General features: G+C 35.4%; 1 protein-coding gene across 1 annotated transcript in view; it reads right to left on the reverse strand.

The window, feature by feature from the left end:
- Positions 1-20,029, reverse strand: part of LOC145673740 (uncharacterized) — a 139,866-nt gene that overhangs the window by 14,460 nt on the left and 105,377 nt on the right. The window contains exons 9-10 of the mRNA XM_081743481.1: positions 14,119-14,244; positions 8,095-8,220 (exon numbers count right to left, since the gene is read on the reverse strand). Coding sequence (XP_081599607.1) covers positions 8,095-8,220; positions 14,119-14,244 — 252 coding nt within the window. The remainder of the gene's footprint in view (positions 1-8,094; positions 8,221-14,118; positions 14,245-20,029) is intronic.

Here is a 20,029-nt window from a genome sequence, read left to right on the forward strand (position 1 = left end):
TCACAAGCATAGTCACTTTCAATTTTATTATATAGATTTACTGTTGTTGTGTAATGTTATATCGCTCAATCCCCGATGTGCCGTATACCTAAGGAGGCTAAAAATTATATGAATAAACAATTTTTCAACGTAAAGCATCTGCCCATGAAATCAAACTTGCGGTCACATGCACTAAGTTTTTGTCAATGTCATGAAAATGTTATTTCGATATTAATTTTATGAGCACACATTAAAAATTTACAACGGATGCTTGAGTCTCATAGCCAAGGCCATACTCATGTAGTCAGCACCTATGGTGTACGGAATTACCGATGTTCAATACTACATTTCTCTTCAGTTTTGGAAGAAGAACACCACTAGTATGCTTTGAAATGAAATGAAGTATCTAGTTTAACGTCCCACAGTAATGCACCAACGCTAAGGGAGACGGTGGTGATGAAAAAAGACTGAAATGGTGGAATGAAGAAACTAGAAGGAAACGGAAAAAACCTAAGAAAACCCACGCACACGATGTTTGTCCACTAAAATAGCTTACATGGCGCAAGATGACACCTGTGTGGCTTGAGAACGAGCAATATCTACAGAAAATGCGAACAACCAATTCAGGAAACGATATACTGTAGCTATATGCTACAGGGGCAGATCGACTCACACGGATTGCATAATACTACTGGGAACACATTCACTCTAGTGTCACTTTTACTGAAGTCAAAATATTCAAGTAAAGATGTAATGAATTTTCTCCTTTTTTTATATTGTATAAAAAAATTCAAGTAGTACCAGTACTTGTGCAAGACTCTTGCGCAAGAGTCTTGGTCTTGGTCTTGGTCTTGCAGGTATGGTCTTGGTCTTGGTCTTGTTCTTGCACACCTTGGTCTTGGTCTTGGTCTTGCACCGCTATTCGTGGTCTTGGTCTTGGTCTTGGTCTTGGTCTTGCATGCAAGACTCTTGCAAAAACTGCAAGACCAAGACTCTTGCGCTCATCACTACTTATACTCGGGTTAGCCGTTTGGTTGTCCGCGAACTCCTCCTAGACCGTTTGGCCGATCTCAACCAAACTTAGCACGCTGATAGAGTATGTCCTGCTGAGTGACAACATAGGTCGAAATCAAAAATCCGATGTACCATCGAGGAATAATCACCGAAAAACGCTTCCTCCTAGACCGTTTGGCCGATCTCAACCAAACTTAGCACGCTGATAGAGTATGTCGTGCTGAGTGACAACATAGGTCGAAATCAAAAATCCGATGTACCATCGAGGAATAATCACCGAAAAACGCTTACTCCTAGACCGTTTGGCCGATCTCAACCAAACTTAGCACGCTGATAGAGTATGTCGTGCTGAGTGACAACGTAGGTCGAAATTAAAAATCCGATGTACCATCGAGGAATAATCACCGAAAAACGCTTCCTGATTACGTAGTTTAAGCTCGCTCAGCTCATTTCATTGCAATCGGGTATATCCATTGCATTCCTAGTTTAATATTTTTATTATGTTTTTGTGATGTATAGTTTATTTTGTGCTTTGTACTTTTTTTAAAATTCTACATCATTATATTCTATTTAAATATAAACACGAGTTGAAAGTTAATGTATTTTAGAACATTAGATTAAAATCAAGTGTACAGTAGAGAAATTAATTACGGAAATGATAAAAAAACGTATATTAAGGTTGGTTTAAAGGGACAAGCTTTACCGATAGATGTCACTACAGTCTTCGTACCTCTCTTATGTATTTTTTACCTTTTACGAAAATTCACGATTTCTCTTACAAATTTCAACTTAGAGACTTCAAATTTTTAGAGAAGGAACTTCATAACCTATCGAAGGCAATAATCCGTGCCGATTTTTTTATTTAGAATTTTCTTCATTGTTGAAATGGCTTGATTATTGAGATGGATATCCAAACCTTTAACAATATAGCTGTTTCAACAATGAAGAAAATTTTAAATAAAAAATCGGCACGGATTGTTGCCTTCGATAAGTTATGAAGTTCCTTCTCTAAAGAATTAGTCCCAGAAGCGACAGTCCTATTAGCGACAGGAACTGTTATCTGTCCTATGAGCGACCGATTCATTTACATTGAGATGATGGAAGATGATATGATTCCATCTCGCAAAGTATGTTTGCCTCTGGCGTTATTAGCGCCTGAACAACCTTGGTATGAAATATGTACGTGCCAGTGATACTGTTCGTCAAATACATTTTTCCTGTACTGTGAGTGCAAATAAAATTTATTTTAATTTTGAGTTAGATTTGACATAAAATATATCAAATAATTTAATGTGACAACAGGGATATTTCCATGAAAAGTATATTCCTATGTATTATTAAAAATCCAGTTGTAATATCCCCTTTCTTCAAAAGCTCTGTTTTCTATACTTAATTTGATTCAAATCTAATTACTCACTAAGCCCAGTAATATATTTTATTTTGAAAAACTTAAACGTGTAACAGCTTCGCCGTGAATAAAATGAAAAAAAAAGTCAATGACAAAAGACAGCTTTTGAGATCCCTTATATCTGATTGGCTATTCTCAACCAATCCCTCCAATTACAATGCAGTTCACTCTAAACAATCCAAAAGGTAAACAAAGTCTTTAAACTACTTTCTTCCCTATTGTAAGCTACTAAAACATAAACTATTTGCTTAATTTGCCTTCCTCCCTTGTTTTGACTTATACATAAAAGCTTGTCGTGTAGCAATCTGAAATAGTACGGTGTCTTCCCACTTGCGACAGTCCTATTAGCGACAGGAACTGCTAACTGTCCTATGAGCGACCGATTCGATCTGTTAACTGCCCTATAAGTCACCGATTCGTTCATACTAAAATAATGGAAGAAGATAAGATTCTCTCTTCTTTAACTTGTTTTATGCTAATGTGATTTAGAACCTTACAAAATGTACTATGAAAAATTTCGCTCTACCTGAATTTAATACGTGAGAATGCTCTCATTACATTAACCATCTTTTATACGTTTTTCCTAACATTATATTTTTGAATTAATTTCTATGAATACATTGACTAAATCAAGGGGAAAACTAACTAAATACTTAGAGTAGCTCCGCCTTTGTCTATGATTCTAATATAATTGAAAATTTCATGTTAAAATTATACGGAGTATAAGTTTAGATTGAATATGTTTATGGCATAAGAAAGAAATCAGGAAGAGGTAGGGGCTCCCGAAGAAAATTTTCTAGGGAAGGGTATCTCCTATCACGTCTGGTATATCTTATATTTAATATATGTGGTTTGCTATATTACGTATACATTTTTGTGAGCCAGGAGGCAACCCCTGCCTTCCAATCGGGCGCCCATGGAAAGAGGGTGTTCACCACTTGAAGATATCAAAAGAAATCTAAAAACACAGTGTATTCGAAGAAATTATTACACAAGTTACAAATCTCTCTCAGGACTTAACAGTTCGTCTAGTCATAAGGTACTATTTGAATTAGTCCCAGAAGCGATAGTCCTATTAGTGACAGGAACTGTTATCTGTCCTATGAGTGACCGATTCATTTACATTGAGATTATGGAAGATGATATGATTCCATCTCGTAAAATATGTTTGCCTCTGGCGTTATTAGCGCCCGAACAACCTTGGTATGAAATATGTACGTGCCAGTGATACTGTTCGTCAAATATATTTTTCCTCTACTGTGAGTGCAAATCAAACTTATTTTGAGTTAGATTTGACATAAAACATATCAAATAACTTAACGAGACAACAGGGATATTTCCATGAAAAGTATATTCCTATGTAATTATTGAAAATCCAGTTGTAATATCCTCTTTCTTCAAAAGCTCTGTTTTCTGTACTTAATTTGATTCAAATCTAATTACTCACTAAGCCCAGTAATATATTTTATTTTGAAAAACTTAAACGTGTAACAGTTTCGCCAACTATCTACTTTTTAGACTTCCTAAGACTCTATGAATAAAATAAAAAAAAGTCAATGATAAAAGACAGCTTTTGAGATCCCTTACATTTGATTGGCTATTCTCAATCAATCCCACCAATTACAATGCAGTTCACTCTAAACAATCCAAAAGGTAAACAAACTCTTTAAACTACCTTCCCCCCTATTGTAAGCTACTAAAACGTAAACTAATTGCTTAATTTGCCTTCCTCCCTTGTTTTGACTTATACATAAAAGCTTGTCGTGTAACAATCTGAAATAATCCCTTATAACTAGACGAACTGTTAAGTCCTGTGAGAGATTTGTAGCTTGTGTAATAATTTCTTCGAATACACCATGTTTTGGATCTCTTTGATATCCTCAAGTGGTGAACACCTTTTCTCCATGAGCGCCTGATGGGAAGGTAGGGGTCGCCCCCCTGGCTCACAAAAATATATACGTAATATAGCAAACCACATATAATAAATACCAGTTATACCAGACGTGATACAGCAACCATGGAGATGCCCCTCCCTAGAAAATTTTAAATTTTCTTCGGGCGCTCCTACCTCTTTCTGATTTCTTTCTTATGCCATAAACATATTCAATCTAAACTTATGCTCCGTATCATTTTAACATGAAATTTTTAATTATATTAGAATCATAGACAAAGGTGGAGCTACTCTAAATGTATTTAGTTAGTTTTCCCCTTGATAGAGTCAATGTATTTATAGAAATTAATTCTAAAATATAATATTAGGGAAAACGTATAAAAGATTGTTAATGTAATGAGAGCATTCTCGCATATTAAATTCAGGTAGAGCGAAATTTCTCATAGGACATTTCGTTAGGTTCTAAATCACATTAGCATGAAACAAGTTGAAGAAGAGAGGACCTTATCATCTTCCATTATCTTAGTATGAACGAATCGGTGACTCATAGCGCAGTTAACAGATCGAATCGGTCGCTCATAGGACAGTTAACAGTTCCTGTCGGTAATAGGACTGTCGCAACTGCGAAGACACCTCGTCTGGAGTAAAGTTTAGGTTATAGGCTGACACAGGGGCGGATCCAGGACCGACTTCTGGGGGGGGGGCGGTGGGTTGTCATAATGCTACTTTTAAGGGCTCCAAAATCACGGATGGATTTTATTTATATATATAAAACAATAAATTTTCCTCTTCTGGGGGGACGATCGCCCCGATGCCCCCCCCTAAGAACCGCCCCTGCCCTGACAAAGTATATGATTCAGCCGCCATCATAGGCTATTGAGGTTTCAAAATACCAAAAAAATGGAGGGAGATATCAAAGAAAAAGAAGAAATTCTCCCTTCATTCGCTTAGAAAAAAAAACACACACACACGGCGTGGCACTGGAGAATGGAAGGCGTATGTTTTCCACTCGGAAGAGTCTGATTCGATTCCAGACGGGAGCTGATGTGTTTCGGATTGTGAGTTAAGATGTAGGTTCACGTCTCACATAGGCCCTGTGATTATGGGAACGCCTAACTCCAAACCGTGCAACTAAAGAAAGCTGAAAAGAGTGTGATTCTGTTCGACCATATGGTGCACATTTCAGTAGATGACGCGTGACAATGCATTGCTTTTGTATGTCATATATATTTGATCGACCAGAATTATACTCTTTTCAGCATTCATTAGTTTGTACGATATTGAAATACTGACAAAATTAGCTAACAAGTGAAGAAATTACCAAACTATCTTTTGCTAACCGTCCATAAAAAGCAGTGGACGTCTAGATGGCACTTGTTCACCTGTGTGATGCGTGGGATGGTTAGCACTTCGCTTCCCAGCCTCAATTATATCTGGCGTTTTAGATCGAAGTTTGATACGCATTAATGCAGATAGCACCGCGTTAGTAGTCCTCGTTAACAACTCGGCTAAGAAGTTCAGTAATTATATATATATATATATATATATATATATATATATATATATATATATATATATATATATATATATAAACTTAAAAATCCACCGTAGATGTTAAACTTTGATGCATATGATAGCCGAAAATGACCCAAAAAGATGAGGAATACAGCGTACACCTAATTTACTGACATTCTGTGAAGTTTGAAATATAAAATTTCTAGAAAATGTTTTAAAAAGAAAATAAAAATATTTAAAAAATGCTTTTCTTAAAAAGTAAAACAATTGTACTAAACAGCAGAAAATAATACAAATCGTGCTAAGAAGTAAAAGAAAATCCTTCAAGAAAATGACTTTCAAAAATTCTATTTATACCATACAATAGAAGAGCATGGGAATTACTCTCATATACTTCCCTAGTAGCAGAGCCAACTTGCAAACCGCTTGTTGTAAGCTTGAATTGCAAGTCGTCCAAGCTTGCATCCAACTTGATTGGAAAACGTGCAAGCATACCACAAGCTGTATTCCAGTAACAAAGTTACATCGGGGTAACCTTGCATTTAATCTTCCACTCAAGCTTGATGCAAGCGTTTTACAAGTGAAGTCAAGTCAATAGCCAATGCACGGCCAGCTATACTATGACGTTGTGCTAAGGGTCTAAAGCATCGATTACAAATACAACAAAAGGCTGATTGTATGAAAGCATGCATTTCAAGTGCAAGCGTAGAAAGCCAAAAGCCAACCACGCGCCAACTGGCCGAAAACTTCCTTGCTACTAGAGTTATGTTATGAATTCAGTGCAGATAATTCATTGTATATTGTAAACTCTTAAGAGAGCTTAACATGATTTCGTTTTTAGTCATGGATAAATTGATTTTTGAAAGTAATTTTATTGGGAACATAATTATTTTTTAAATATTTTATTACGAACCGTATTATCTTTTTTTTTTTTTTTACTTTTTCATTCAATTTATTTCATTTTTCAGGAATTCATGTTCTTTATAATATATATTTTTAAATTTTATTTTACTTTTACATGTCATGTAATTTCCACGTCATGCCGATAATATGATAACCACGGTCTACTCACGTATATGGGAGAAGTTGGTCGACAAACATAGTTGCATTCATTTTTCTTTTATTTATATAAGAGACGTCCTTACCTCCTTTGAAACGGTTTTTTTTAGAGTGGGAAATTTGACAATTTTCTTATATTGAGAAGTTTGTATAAGAAGCTTCATCGTTCTGACTCGAAGGGCTCCAGAGATACTAAATTTTTTTGGCATAAATTTTGAACTCTCCTCTGCTTTTTAGAATACGCTCTTCGGAAAAGGTAATCTGACAAAAACTAATAGCTTTCATCCATGGCCCAATTATGTATCAAAAATCATCAAAATCGATCCAACGGTGTAGATTTTAACCTGCAAGATTAAACTATTGGGAAAAATAAGCTTTGAGTCCAATTTGAAAAAAAAAAATACTTTGATTAGAAAATTCTACGATTGTTCGCCAACATTAGGCTTAGAATATAATGAACAGTCTTGTATATGGCAAATCTGCGAGCTTATATATATAATGGTGGAATTCCTTGACATGCTCTGCAACACTACAAAACTAACAGCGTTGTCAACCGAACATAAAGTTAATTTCTTTTAAATTGCATTACGTCAGATTATTGCATGCTATAAATCTAAGAATCATGCGAAACCTTTCAATACCTCATTTGTAATCCAGTGTTACAAACTAAAAAAAAGGAGACGGTGATGATGAGTAATGAATGAAATGGTGGAATAAAGAAAGTGGGAGGAAACGGGAGAATCCCATGAAACCCACGCACACGGCGTTTGTCCATCACAAAGTTCACTTGCCGGGAACAGGGTTTGAACCCGCAACCCCAAGCACCAGAGGTGAACGCTCTACCACTGACGAACCATGGCCCACTGTTACAAACTGAATTTACTACTGTATCATGAATATCCAAATTTTGGAATCCTCTAGAAGAGTCAGAGCGTAACTGAAATAGAGAGTGTAGTGTTTATTCAAAGTACCTTAATGTTGAATAATTATTATGCTCAAGATATTTAAGCAAGTAGAACAAATTACAGGGAATTGAAAATTTGATATTTGTAATGCTGTTTACAACAATTACATATCTCCAACCGTTCTAGGGATGTGCTAAACATTGATAAAGTTTGCAGCAGTGGCGGTTATTTAGATAATATATATCAAAATATCCTTCCGTTGTATCACAGTTTCTTTATGTTATTTTTTTAAAAGAAAATAATATGAATGCAAGCATACTTACTTCCTTGCGAGGGACCAGCGATTTTGAACACATCTTTGCTTTTGGAGCTTGAAGCGATTGGTTGTTGTTGCTCCGGCATAATTTTCTGACTCACTGCTTTTGCTTTCTTCTTTTTGTCTCTTGGTACTATAACAAAATCAACAAAAGGAAAGTATGAGATATTTATGTTGCAAATTAGCAGAAATATATTTAAAGAGATCAAGTGTTTTCCAAGTAATGGACACTTAATATGTGATGGTTCCACGGTTTGCCTGGGCTAGACTTGACAACTTTTGAGCAACAGTATTAACAGTTAAGAGTCTTCATCCCGACGAAATTAAAATACCGCTAATTTTACAGTAATTATGTGATATCTTCAAATAGATAAAAGATAATCGAAATGTGGAACAAGAGCGCCCTAGACAATATTATTTTACATGAGAAGTGCGAATATATATTGAAAATTACCGATCTTAGTGTTAAACCCATAGTTTTTGGAGTTGCTGAGATGAACAGTGACATTTCCGATGAAGCTTCAGCACTGACAATTCAGCACTGCATCTTGCGAGAAGGGGAGGAGAGATACATAAAATGATCAAAAATGACCGACGATAGTGTCGAATCCATAGTTTTCGTGATTGCTGAGTTGAACAGTAACACTTCCGATGCTGTTTAAATAAAAATTCAGGCCCGCAACATAGGGGAGGGGGAAGTGGTGAATATACAAAAATGATCGAAAATGGCCGACATTAGTGTCGAATCCATAGTTTTCGGGTTGGCTGAGATCAGGCCCGTAGTCAGCCCAAAAACTAAGGGGGGGGGGCGGCTGAAGTTAGGGGGCCGATCTAACCATATGATAGTTCATCACCATATTATAGTTCTTTTGCAAGCCTACTGTAAAACTTTTAAGGGGGCCAGCAAAAATTTAGGGGTGCCTGGCCCCCTAGACCCCCCTGGATACGGGCCTGGCTGAGATGAACAGTGACACTTTCGATGATGTTTAAATCCAAATTCAACCCCCATTAGTTACTTCTAAAGGGGGAAGGTGATATGTAAAATTAATTGAAAATGACTGATAGGGTCTACTAGTGTCGAATTCATAGATTTCTGGGCCCCTAAGTTCAGTGGTGACAGTTTTGGTGCCCTTTACACCCAAAATGAAACTTATTCTCCCTGTGCGAAGAACGGTTATTGTGTTAGTCTTTATTATTAAAGAACGGAAATTTCACATGTTAAATTCTTTAATATATTTGTCGCTGCTCAAATTTACGTATTTGTGCGGTGTATGTATGTATATGTAAGTAAGATCATCTCTCTTTTTGAGTTGTTCGAAAAATATAGGCCTAATTAGAAATAACAAAGAGGGAATTTTATAGGGAATCAGGAAACTGAAAGGTAAAATTAAAAGCTGTTCTTCAAATATTTTTCCTGCTAGCGAAATACGTTGCTGCAGACACGTTACAACAAATAAGATTAATATCAGGCGAAGAAATAGTTTTTAAATTATATTTTCCGCGTTTTGCCAATATTTCCGAACAAAAGATTTTTTCTAATGGGTTCAAAATTTTCATGAAGGACAATACGTATCTTCATAAAATATATATTTGATTTTAATATACTGGTATTTACTAAAATGATTCTGACCCTGTTATTTAACACTTCCCTGCCATAAAATGGTAACTTTATAAGATTACCTAAGATAATTTAAATGCGGATATATTAATTAATCTCACTAAGATTATATTTTAGTATCTTTTGTAGCCATAACTCCATTGTATCACGATATTAACTTTAAAGGAGTGGTACAAATATATTTGTTGCCGCAAAATTTCCGTATTCTAATCCAACAAAACATAGCTACTCAATGATCTACTGTAAACTAGTACACTAGTCAACTGTAAACTAGTAAACTAGTCGACTGTAAACTAGTCAACTAGTCAACTGTAAACTAGTAAATATAAAATAGTTTTCATTTTAAAAACAGAATGTAGCAAAACATTCGAAAATTTCAATTTTTCCGTTTTTTTTCCAAGCTCGGGGAAAAAAGGTAAATTTTTTTTTAATCCAAAATTTCCAGGTTTTTTCCAGGCCTTTACAACACTAGGCAGAACATGATCCGAATATTTATATATCAATGTTAGTTTTCCTGGTTGTTTCTAACACTTTGTTTGACGAAAGATTGTACAACTAATAGGATACTATCTTTTTCAGTTACAATACCGTATATTGTATATCATATTTTATTAAATAAATTAAAAGAGCAACTCAAGTAGGTACTAGCCCTTTGTAATCTTAAACAACGAAATTGTAAGAAGAGGTTTGTTTCCTTGCTCATGAACATCTTAAGATTCTGTCTGGAAAATTGTGTGATCACATTATTTAATAACAAATTTGCAAAACAAATAAATAGAAAAGATCATATTAATCATAGTAATGAATAATGAGGCTTGTTTTGTAGAAGTTATGAGTATATTGAAACTGGGGATTATGAATATTTTATATTTTTAATTCCACACATGCCGTTAAATGTATGCTATTAGTCTCACAAATTGAAAGACAGTAAATATTACAAGCATATGCTACAACATTTAATGAAATACACAATTACAATATTAATTGCTTTGAATTGTAATTAAAACGCAAAACCTGTAGCTTTCATAATTCCACGGGAAGACAAATAACCAATATGTACTCACGCAACGGCAAATATTACCTGGCACCATTTTTTCTATGAACCAGATATACATACAACAACTTTTCACTTCCAAATGAAACTATATACATTAAGAGATCACTTCAAAAAAGTGTGGGGCAACTGACCTCTCTTGCCCCCTTAATCGCTGCCTTTGGTCTGAAATATAGTTTAGGTTATAGGCTGATAAAATATATGATCCAGCCGCCATCAAAGGCTATTGAGGTTTCAAAATACAAAAAAAAAAAAAAAAAAGGAGGGAGAGATCAAAGTAAAAGAAGAAATTCTCCCTTCATTCGTTAAAAAAAACTCAACCGGCGTGGCAGTGGGGAGTGGAAGGCGTATGTTTTCGACGCGGAAGAGTTGGGTTCGATTCCAGATGGGAGCTGATGTGTTTCGGATTGTGAGTTAAGATGTAGGTTCACGTTTCACATAGGCCCTGTGATTATGGGAACGCCTAACTCCAAACCGTGCAACTAAAGAAAGCTAAAAAGGGTGATTCTGTCCGACCATATGGTGCACATTTCAGTAGATGACGCGTGACAACGCATTGGTTTTCTATATTTTATATATATATATACACCTGACTTTCCCCGTTACAATGCGGCCTTATGAAACATTGTATATACACGCCTGGAAAGGTCACATATGCACAGTGTATTGCATTATCACGCGTCATCTGCTGAAATGTGACCATTTGATCGAACAGAATTATACTTTTTCTAGCGTTCATTAGTTCTACGATATTGAAATACTGAGAAAATTAGCTAACAAGAGTATAAGAAATTACTAAACTATCTTTTGCTACCGCCCATAAAAAGCACTGCCCGTCTAGATGGCACTTGTATGTTCACCTGTGTTATGCGTGGGATGATTAACATGTTGCTTTCCAGCCTCAATTATATCTGGCGTTTTACATTGAAGTTTGATACGTATTAATGCAGATAGCACCTCGCTAGTAGTACTCGTTAACAACTCGGCTAAGAAGTTCAGTAATTAATATATATATATATATATATATATATATATATATATATATATATATATATATATATATATATATATATATATATATATATATATATATATATAAACTTAAAAATCCACCGTAGATGTTAAACTTCGATGCATATGATAGCCGAAAATGACCCAAAGAGATGAGTAATACAGCCTACAACTAATTTACTGAAATTGTGTGAAGTTTGAAATATAAAATTTCTAGAAAATGTTTTAAAAAGTAATAAAAAATATTTTAAAAAATGCTTTTCATAAAAAAAAATTAAGGAAATTGTACTAAACAGCACAAAATAATACGCAAATTCTTCAAGAAAATTATTTTCAAAAATTCTATTTATGCCATACAATAGAAAAGCATGGGAATTACTCTCATATACTTCCCTAGTAGCCGAGACAACTTGCAAACCACTTGCTGTAAACTTGAGTTGCAAGTCAGCCAAGCTTGCATCCGGCTTGAATAAAAAACGTGCAAGCATACCGCAAGCTGGATTCCAGTAACGAAGTTGAGTGGGGGTAACCTTGCATTCAGTGTTCCATTCAAGTTTGATGCTAGCGTTTTACAAGTGATGTCAAGTCAATAGCCAATGAACGGCTATTGATTTTATGACGCTCTGCGAAGGGTCTAAAGCACTGTTTACAAATACAACAAAAGGCAGATTGTATGAAAGCATGCGTTTCAAGTGCAAGCGTAGAAAGCGAAAAGCCAACCACGCACCAACTGGCCGAAAACTTCCTTGCTACTAGAGTTATGTTATGAATTCAGTGCAGATAATTCATTGTATATTGTAAACTCTTAAGAGAGCTTAACATGATTTTGTTTTTGTCATGGATAAATTGATTTTTGAAAGCAATTTTATTGGGAACATAATTATTTTTTAAATATTTTATTACGAACCGTATTATCTTTTTTTTTTTTACTTTTTCATTCAATTTATTTCATTTTTCAGGAATTCATGTTCTTTATAATATTTTTTTTAAAATTTTATTTTACTTTTACATGTCATGTATTTTCCACGTCATGCCGATAATATGATAACCACGGTCTACTCACGTATATGGGAGAAGTTGCATTCATTTTTCTTTTATTTATATAAGAGACGTCCTTACCTCCTTTGAAACGGTTTTTTTTAGAGTGGGAAATTTGACAATTTTCTTATATTGAGAAGTTTGTATAACAAGCTTCATCGTTTTGACTCGAAGGGCTCCAGAGGTACTAAATTTTTTTGGCATAAATTTTGAACTCTCCTCTGCTTTTTAGAATACGCTCTTCGGAAAAGGTAATCTGACAAAAACTAATAGCTTTGGCTCCATGGCCCAATTATGTATCAAAAATCATCAAAATCGATCCAACGGTATAAATTTTAACCTGCAAGATTAAGTTATTGGAAAAAATAAAGCTTGAGTCTAATTTGAAAAAAAAAAGTTTTACTTTGATTAGAAAATTCTACGATTGTTCGCCAACATTAGGCTTAGAATATAATGAACACGCTTGTATATAGCAAATCTGAGAGCTTATATACAGTATAATGGTGGAAATGCTTGACATGCTCTGCAACACTACATAACTAACAGCGTTGTCAACCGAACATAAAGTTAATTTCTTTTAAATTGCATTACGTCAGATTATTGCATGCTATAAATCAAAGAATCATGCGAAACCTTTCAATACCTCACTTGCAATCCAGTGTTATAACTGAAAAAAAAAATGAAATGAAATTTATAGTTTTACGTCCCACGGCTATGCCGGTTAGGCTAAAGGAGACGGTGATGATGAGTAATGAATGAAATGGTGGAATAAAGAAAGTGGGAGGAAACGGAAGAATCCCGAAGAAACCCACGCACACGGCGTTTGTCCATCACAAATTCACTTGGCGGGAACAGGGTTTGAACCCGCAACCCCAAGCACCAGAGGTGAACGCTCTACCACTGACGAACCATGGCCCACTGTTACAAACTGAATTTACTACTGTATCATGAATATCCACATTTTGGAATCCTCTAGAAGAGTCAGAACGTAACTGGAATAGACAGTGTAGTGTTTATTCAAAGTACCTAAATGTTGAATAATTATTATGCTCAAGATATTTAAGCAAGTAGAACAAATTACAGGGAATTGAAAATTTCATATTTGTAATGCTGTTTACAACAATTACATATCTCCAACCGTTCTAGAGATGTGCTAAACATTGAAAAGTGTGCAGCAGTGTCGGTTATTTAGACAATATATATCAAAATATCTTTAATATATATAGGATCTTTTTTACTCCGTTCCGTTGTATTACAGTTTCTTTATGTTGTTTTTTTAAAGAAAATAATATGAATGCAGCCATACTTACTTCCTTGCGAGGGACCAGCGATTTTGAACACATCTTTGCTGTTGGAGCTTGAAGCGATTGGTTGTTGTTGCTCCGGCATAATTTTCTGACTCACTGCTTTTGCTTTCTTCTTTTTGTCTCTTGGTACTATAACAAAATCAACAAAAGGAAAGTATGAGATATTTATGTTGCAAATTAGCAGAAATATATTTAAAGAGATCAAGTGTTTTCCAAGTAATGGAAACTTAATATGTGATGGTTCCACGGTTTGCCTGGGCTAGACTTGACAACTTTTGAGCAACAGTATTAACAGTTAAGAGTCTTCATCCCGACGAAATTAAAATACCGCTAATTTTACAGTAATTATGTGATATCTTCAAATAGATAAAAGATAATCGAAATGTGGAACAAGAGCGCCCTAGACAATATTATTTTACATGAGAAGTGCGAATATATATTGAAAATTACCGATCTTAGTGTTGAACCCATAGTTTTTGGAGTTGCTGAGATGAACAGTGACATTTCCGATGAAGCTTAAATTCAGCACTGCAACTTGCGAGAAGGGGAGGAGAGATACAGAAAATGATCAAAAATGACCGATGATAGTGTCGAATCCATAGTTTTCGTGGTTGCTGAGTTGAACAGTAACACTTCCGATGCTGTTTAAATAAAAATTCAGGCCCGCAACATAGGGGAGGGGGAAGTGGTGAATATACAAAAATGATCGAAAATGGCCGACATTAGTGTCGAATCCATAGTTTTCGGGTTGGCTGAGATCAGGCCCGTAGTCAGCCCAAAAACTAAGGGGGGGCGGCTGAAGTTAGGGGGCCGATCTAACCATATGATAGCTCATCACCATATTATAGTTCTTTTGCAAGCCTACTGTAAAACTTTTAAGTGGGCCAGCAAAAATTTAGGGGGGCCCGGCCCCCCTAGACCCCCCTGGATACGGGCCTGGCTGAGATGAAATGTGACACTTTCGATGATGTTTAAATCCAAATTCAACCCCCATTAGATACTTCTAAAGGGGGAAGGTGATATGTAAAGTTAATTGAAAATGACTGATAGGGTCTACTAGTGTCGAATTCATAGATTTCTGGGCCACTAAGTTCAGTGGTGACAGTTTTGGTGCCCTTTACACCCAAAATGAAACTTATTCTCCCTTTGCGAAGAACGGTTATTGTGTTAGTCTTTAATAATAAAGAATGGAAATTTCACATGTTAAATTCTTTAATATATTTGTCGCTGCTCAAATTTACGTATTTGTGCGGTGTATGTATGTATATGTAAATAAGATTCTCTCTCTTTTTGAGTTGTTCGAAAAATATAGGCCTAATTAGAAATAACAAAGAGGGAATTTTATAGGGAATCAGGAAACTGAAAGGTAAAATTAAAAGCTGTTCTTCAAATATTTTTCCTGCTAGCGAAATACGTTGCTGCAGACACGTTACAACAAATAAGATTAATATCAGGCGAAGAAATAGTTTTTAAATTATATTTTCCGGGTTTTGCCAATATTTCCGAACAAAAGATTTTTTCTAATGGGTTCAAAATTTTCATGAAGGACAATACGTTTCTTCATAAAATATATATTTGATTTTAATATACTGGTATTTACTAAAATGATTCTGACCCTGTTATTTAACACTTCCCTGCCATAAAATGGTAACTTTATAAGATTACCTAAGATAATTTAAATGCGGATATATTAATTAATCTCACTAAGATTATATTTTAGTATCTTTTGTAGCCATAACTCCATTGTATCACGATATTAACTTTAAAGGAGTGGTACAAATATATTTGTTGCCGCAAAATTTCCGTATTCTAATCCAACAAAACATAGCTACTCAATGATCTACTGTAAACTAGTACACTAGTCAACTGTAAACTAGTAAACTAGTCGACTGTAAACTAGTCAACTAGTCAACTGTAAACTAGTAAATATAAAATAGTTTTCATTTTAAAAACAGAATGTAGCAAAACATTCGAAAATTTCAATTTTTCCGTTTTTTTTCCAAGCTCGGGGAAAAAAGGTAAAATTTTTTTTAATCCAAAATTTCCAGGTTTTTTCCAGGCCTTTACAACACTAGGCAGAACATGATCCGAATATTTATATATCAATGTTAGTTTTCCTGGTTGTTTCTAACACTTTGTTTGACGAAAGATTGTACAACTAATAGGATACTATCTTTTTCAGTTACAATACCGTATATTGTATATCATATTTTATTAAATAAATTAAAAGAGCAACTCAAGTAGGTACTAGCCCTTTGTAATCTTAAACAACGAAATTGTAAGAAGAGGTTTGTTTCCTTGCTCATGAACATCTTAAGATTCTGTCTGGAAAATTGTGTGATCACATTATTTAATAACAAATTTGCAAAACAAATAAATAGAAAAGATCATATTAATCATAGTAATGAATAATGAGGCTTGTTTTGTAGAAGTTATGAGTATATTGAAACTGGGGATTATGAATATTTTATATTTTTAATTCCACACATGCCGTTAAATGTATGCTATTAGTCTTGCAAAATGAAAGACAGTAAATATTACAAGCATATGCTACAACATTTAATGAAATACACAATTACAATATTAATTGCTTTGAATTGTAATTAAAACGCAAAACCTGTAGCTTTCATAATTCCACGGGAAGACAAATAACCAATATGTACTCACGCAACGGCAAATATTACCTGGCACCATTTTTTCTATGAACCACATATACATACAACAACTTTTTACTTCCAAATGAAACTATATACATTAAGAGATCACTTCAAAAAAGTGTGGGGCAACTGCCCCCTCTTGCCCCCTTAATCGCTGCCTTTGGTCTGAAGTATAGTTTAGGTTATAGGCTGACAAAATATATGATCCAGCCGCTATCATAGGCTATTGAGGTTTCAAAATACAAAAAAAAAAAAAAAAAGGAGGGAGAGATCAAAGTAAAAGAAGAAATTCTCCCTTCATTCGTTAAAAAAAACTCAACCGGCGTGGCAGTGGGGAGTGGAAGGCGTATGTTTTCGACGCGGAAGAGTTGGGTTCGATTTCAGATTGGAGCTGATGTGTTTCGGATTGTGAGTTAATATGGTGCACATTTCAGTAGATGACGCGTGAGAATGCATTGGTTTTCTATGTTTTATATATATATACATATATATACCTGACTTTCCCAGTTACAATGCGGCCTTATGAAGCATTGTATATACAAGCCTGGAAAGGTCACATATGCACAGTGTATTGCATTATCACGCGTCATCTGCTGAAATGTGACCATTTGATCGACCAGAATTATACTCTTTCCAGCGTTCATTAGTTCTACGATATTGAAATACTGAGAAAATTAGCTAACAAGAGTAGAAGAAATTACTAAACTATCTTTTGCTACCGCCCATAAAAAGCTCTGGCCGTCTAGATGGCACTTGTATGTTCACCTGTGTGATGCGTGGGATGGTTAGCATGTTGCTTTCCAGCCTCAATTATATCTGGCGTTTTAGATTGAAGTTTGATACGTATTAATGCAGATAGCACCTCGTTAGTCGTGGGTTCCTGTCACCACGGCATGGCGCGTCCTCAGGTTGCGGATCGAGGAGAAGGCCTCTAGATATAGAGGTTAGCTGCGAATATACTGAATAAGCAGTCGCGGACAGACGACTAGGAGTGGTCCTCCAGCTTGGGGGTTTGGGTAAGGCTAACACCCTCATCCTGTAAAAAAAGGTACTTGTTCAGAAACATTCACAAAAGCCTCGGACAAGGACTGATAACTTGGCACGACATCAGCAAAAGAAAATGGACATGAGATTTGGAACATGGAATATTAGAAGTCTTTATAGGGCAGGCGCGTTAAAATCTGTAACGAGTGAGTTAGAGAAATACAGGATGGACTTAGTAGGAGTTCAGGAAGTTAGGTGGGAAGGAAATGGATCTGAGAATTCCGGAAATTTTAAGTTCTTTTACGGGGAAGGAAATAAAAATCACCAGTTAGGAACAGGGTTTTTTGTTCACAAACGAATATTACCAGGAATTAAACGGGTTGAATTTGTTACTGACAGACTTTCTTTTATTACTCTTAAGGGACGGTGGTGTGATATTATTGTTTTAAATGTACATGCTCCAACTGAAGATAAGGGTGACGATATAAAAGATAGTTTTTACGAAGAAGTGGAACGGATATTTGACCAACTCCCGCGATACCATATGAAGATTCTATTAGGGGATTTCAATGCGAAGGTAGGACGAGAGGATATTTTCAAACCGATTATAGGGAACGAAAGTTTGCATAAGGAAAGTAATGACAACGGTGTTAGACTCGTAAACTTTGCAACATCCAAAAACCTAATCGTGAAGAGTACAAAATTCCCACATCGCGACGTTCATAAATACACTTGGACATCACCAGACGGAAAAACACATAATCAAATTGATCACGTTTTAGTAGATAGAAGAAGACAATCTAGCATAATTGACGTCCGGTCGTTTAGAGGGGCTGATTGTGACACTGATCACTACCTGGTAGCAGCGATAATACGGGAGAGATTATCGTTGAATAAAGGTAATACTCAATGTCCGAAAACGGAGAGATTTAATTTAAAGAAATTAGAAGAGAGCCAGGTAAGAGAGGAATACCAGATTGAAGTTTCGAATAGATTCTCGGTTTTAGAAGACTCGGAGTGCACTAGTGTTGAGGATACTTGGATTGAAATTAGAGATAGCATTAAAAGTTCAGCAATAGAAAAACTGGGACACGCGGAAATACGTAGGAACAAACCATGGTTCGACCAAGAATGCATTAAACTAGTAGAGAAGAGAAAACAGGCAAAATTACGGTGGCTACAAAATCCGAATGAAATAACTACACAAAATTTCGCAGATATCAGGTGGGAAACTTCCAAAACTTTTAGAACAAAGAAACGGGATTTTTTGAAAGCTAAAATTAAGGAACTTGAAGATAATAGTAAAAATAAAAATATTCGGGACATGTATAAGGGGATCAGCGAATTTAAGAAAGGCTATCAACCTCGTGCTTATATATTAAAGAAATCTGACGGAACAGTTCTCACTGATACGGATAGCCTCTTAAATAGATGGAAAGATTTCTTTGACGATTTGCTGAACACGCAGCCAAAAACTAATGTGCGTGGAGAAAAGGAGATACACACCGCAGAACCGTATATTCCAGAACCCAATCGAATAGAAGTGGAAGCCGCTATAAAGAAATTAAAGAAACACAAATCTCCGGGTGTAGATGAAATTCCGGCTGAGTTAATTTTAGCTGGAGGCGAAAAATTGTGGAACAAGATACACAAACTCATTCTCCTTATCTGGAACAAGGAAGAATTGCCACAAGAGTGGAAAGAGTCAATCATTGTTCCAATTCACAAGAAAGGCGACAAAACTGACTGTAATAATTATCGAGGCATTTCTCTTCTGTCAACATCCTATAAAATCCTTTCAAATATTCTGTTAGCAAGATTGACCCCATACGCAGATGAAATTATTGGAGATTATCAGTGCGGATTTAGACGAAATCGATCAACTATCGACCAAATATTTACCATTCGCCAAATACTCGAAAAGAAGTGGGAATACAATACCCCGGTACATCAACTATTTATTGATTTTAGAAAGGCTTACGACTCGGTTAGGAGAGAAACATTATACAACGTTCTTACAGAGCTTGGAATACCGAGAAAGCTAATTAGATTAATTAAGATATGTTTAAGTGAATCTCAAAGTAAAGTCCGGGTAGGAAAATTTTTGTCCACGAGCTTCCACGTCGAAAATGGCCTGAAACAAGGAGATGCGTTGTCGCCATTATTATTTAACTTTGTGCTGGAATACGCCATAAGGAAAATCAAAGATAGCAACCAGGGCCTAGAGTTGAACGGCATTCACCAGGTTATGGCATATGCTGATGATGTAAATT

This window comes from Thermobia domestica, chromosome 17, assembly GCF_964235325.1.
Source record: "Thermobia domestica chromosome 17, izTheDome1.hap1.1, whole genome shotgun sequence".
In the NCBI taxonomy this organism is placed as follows: domain Eukaryota; kingdom Metazoa; phylum Arthropoda; class Insecta; order Zygentoma; family Lepismatidae; genus Thermobia; species Thermobia domestica.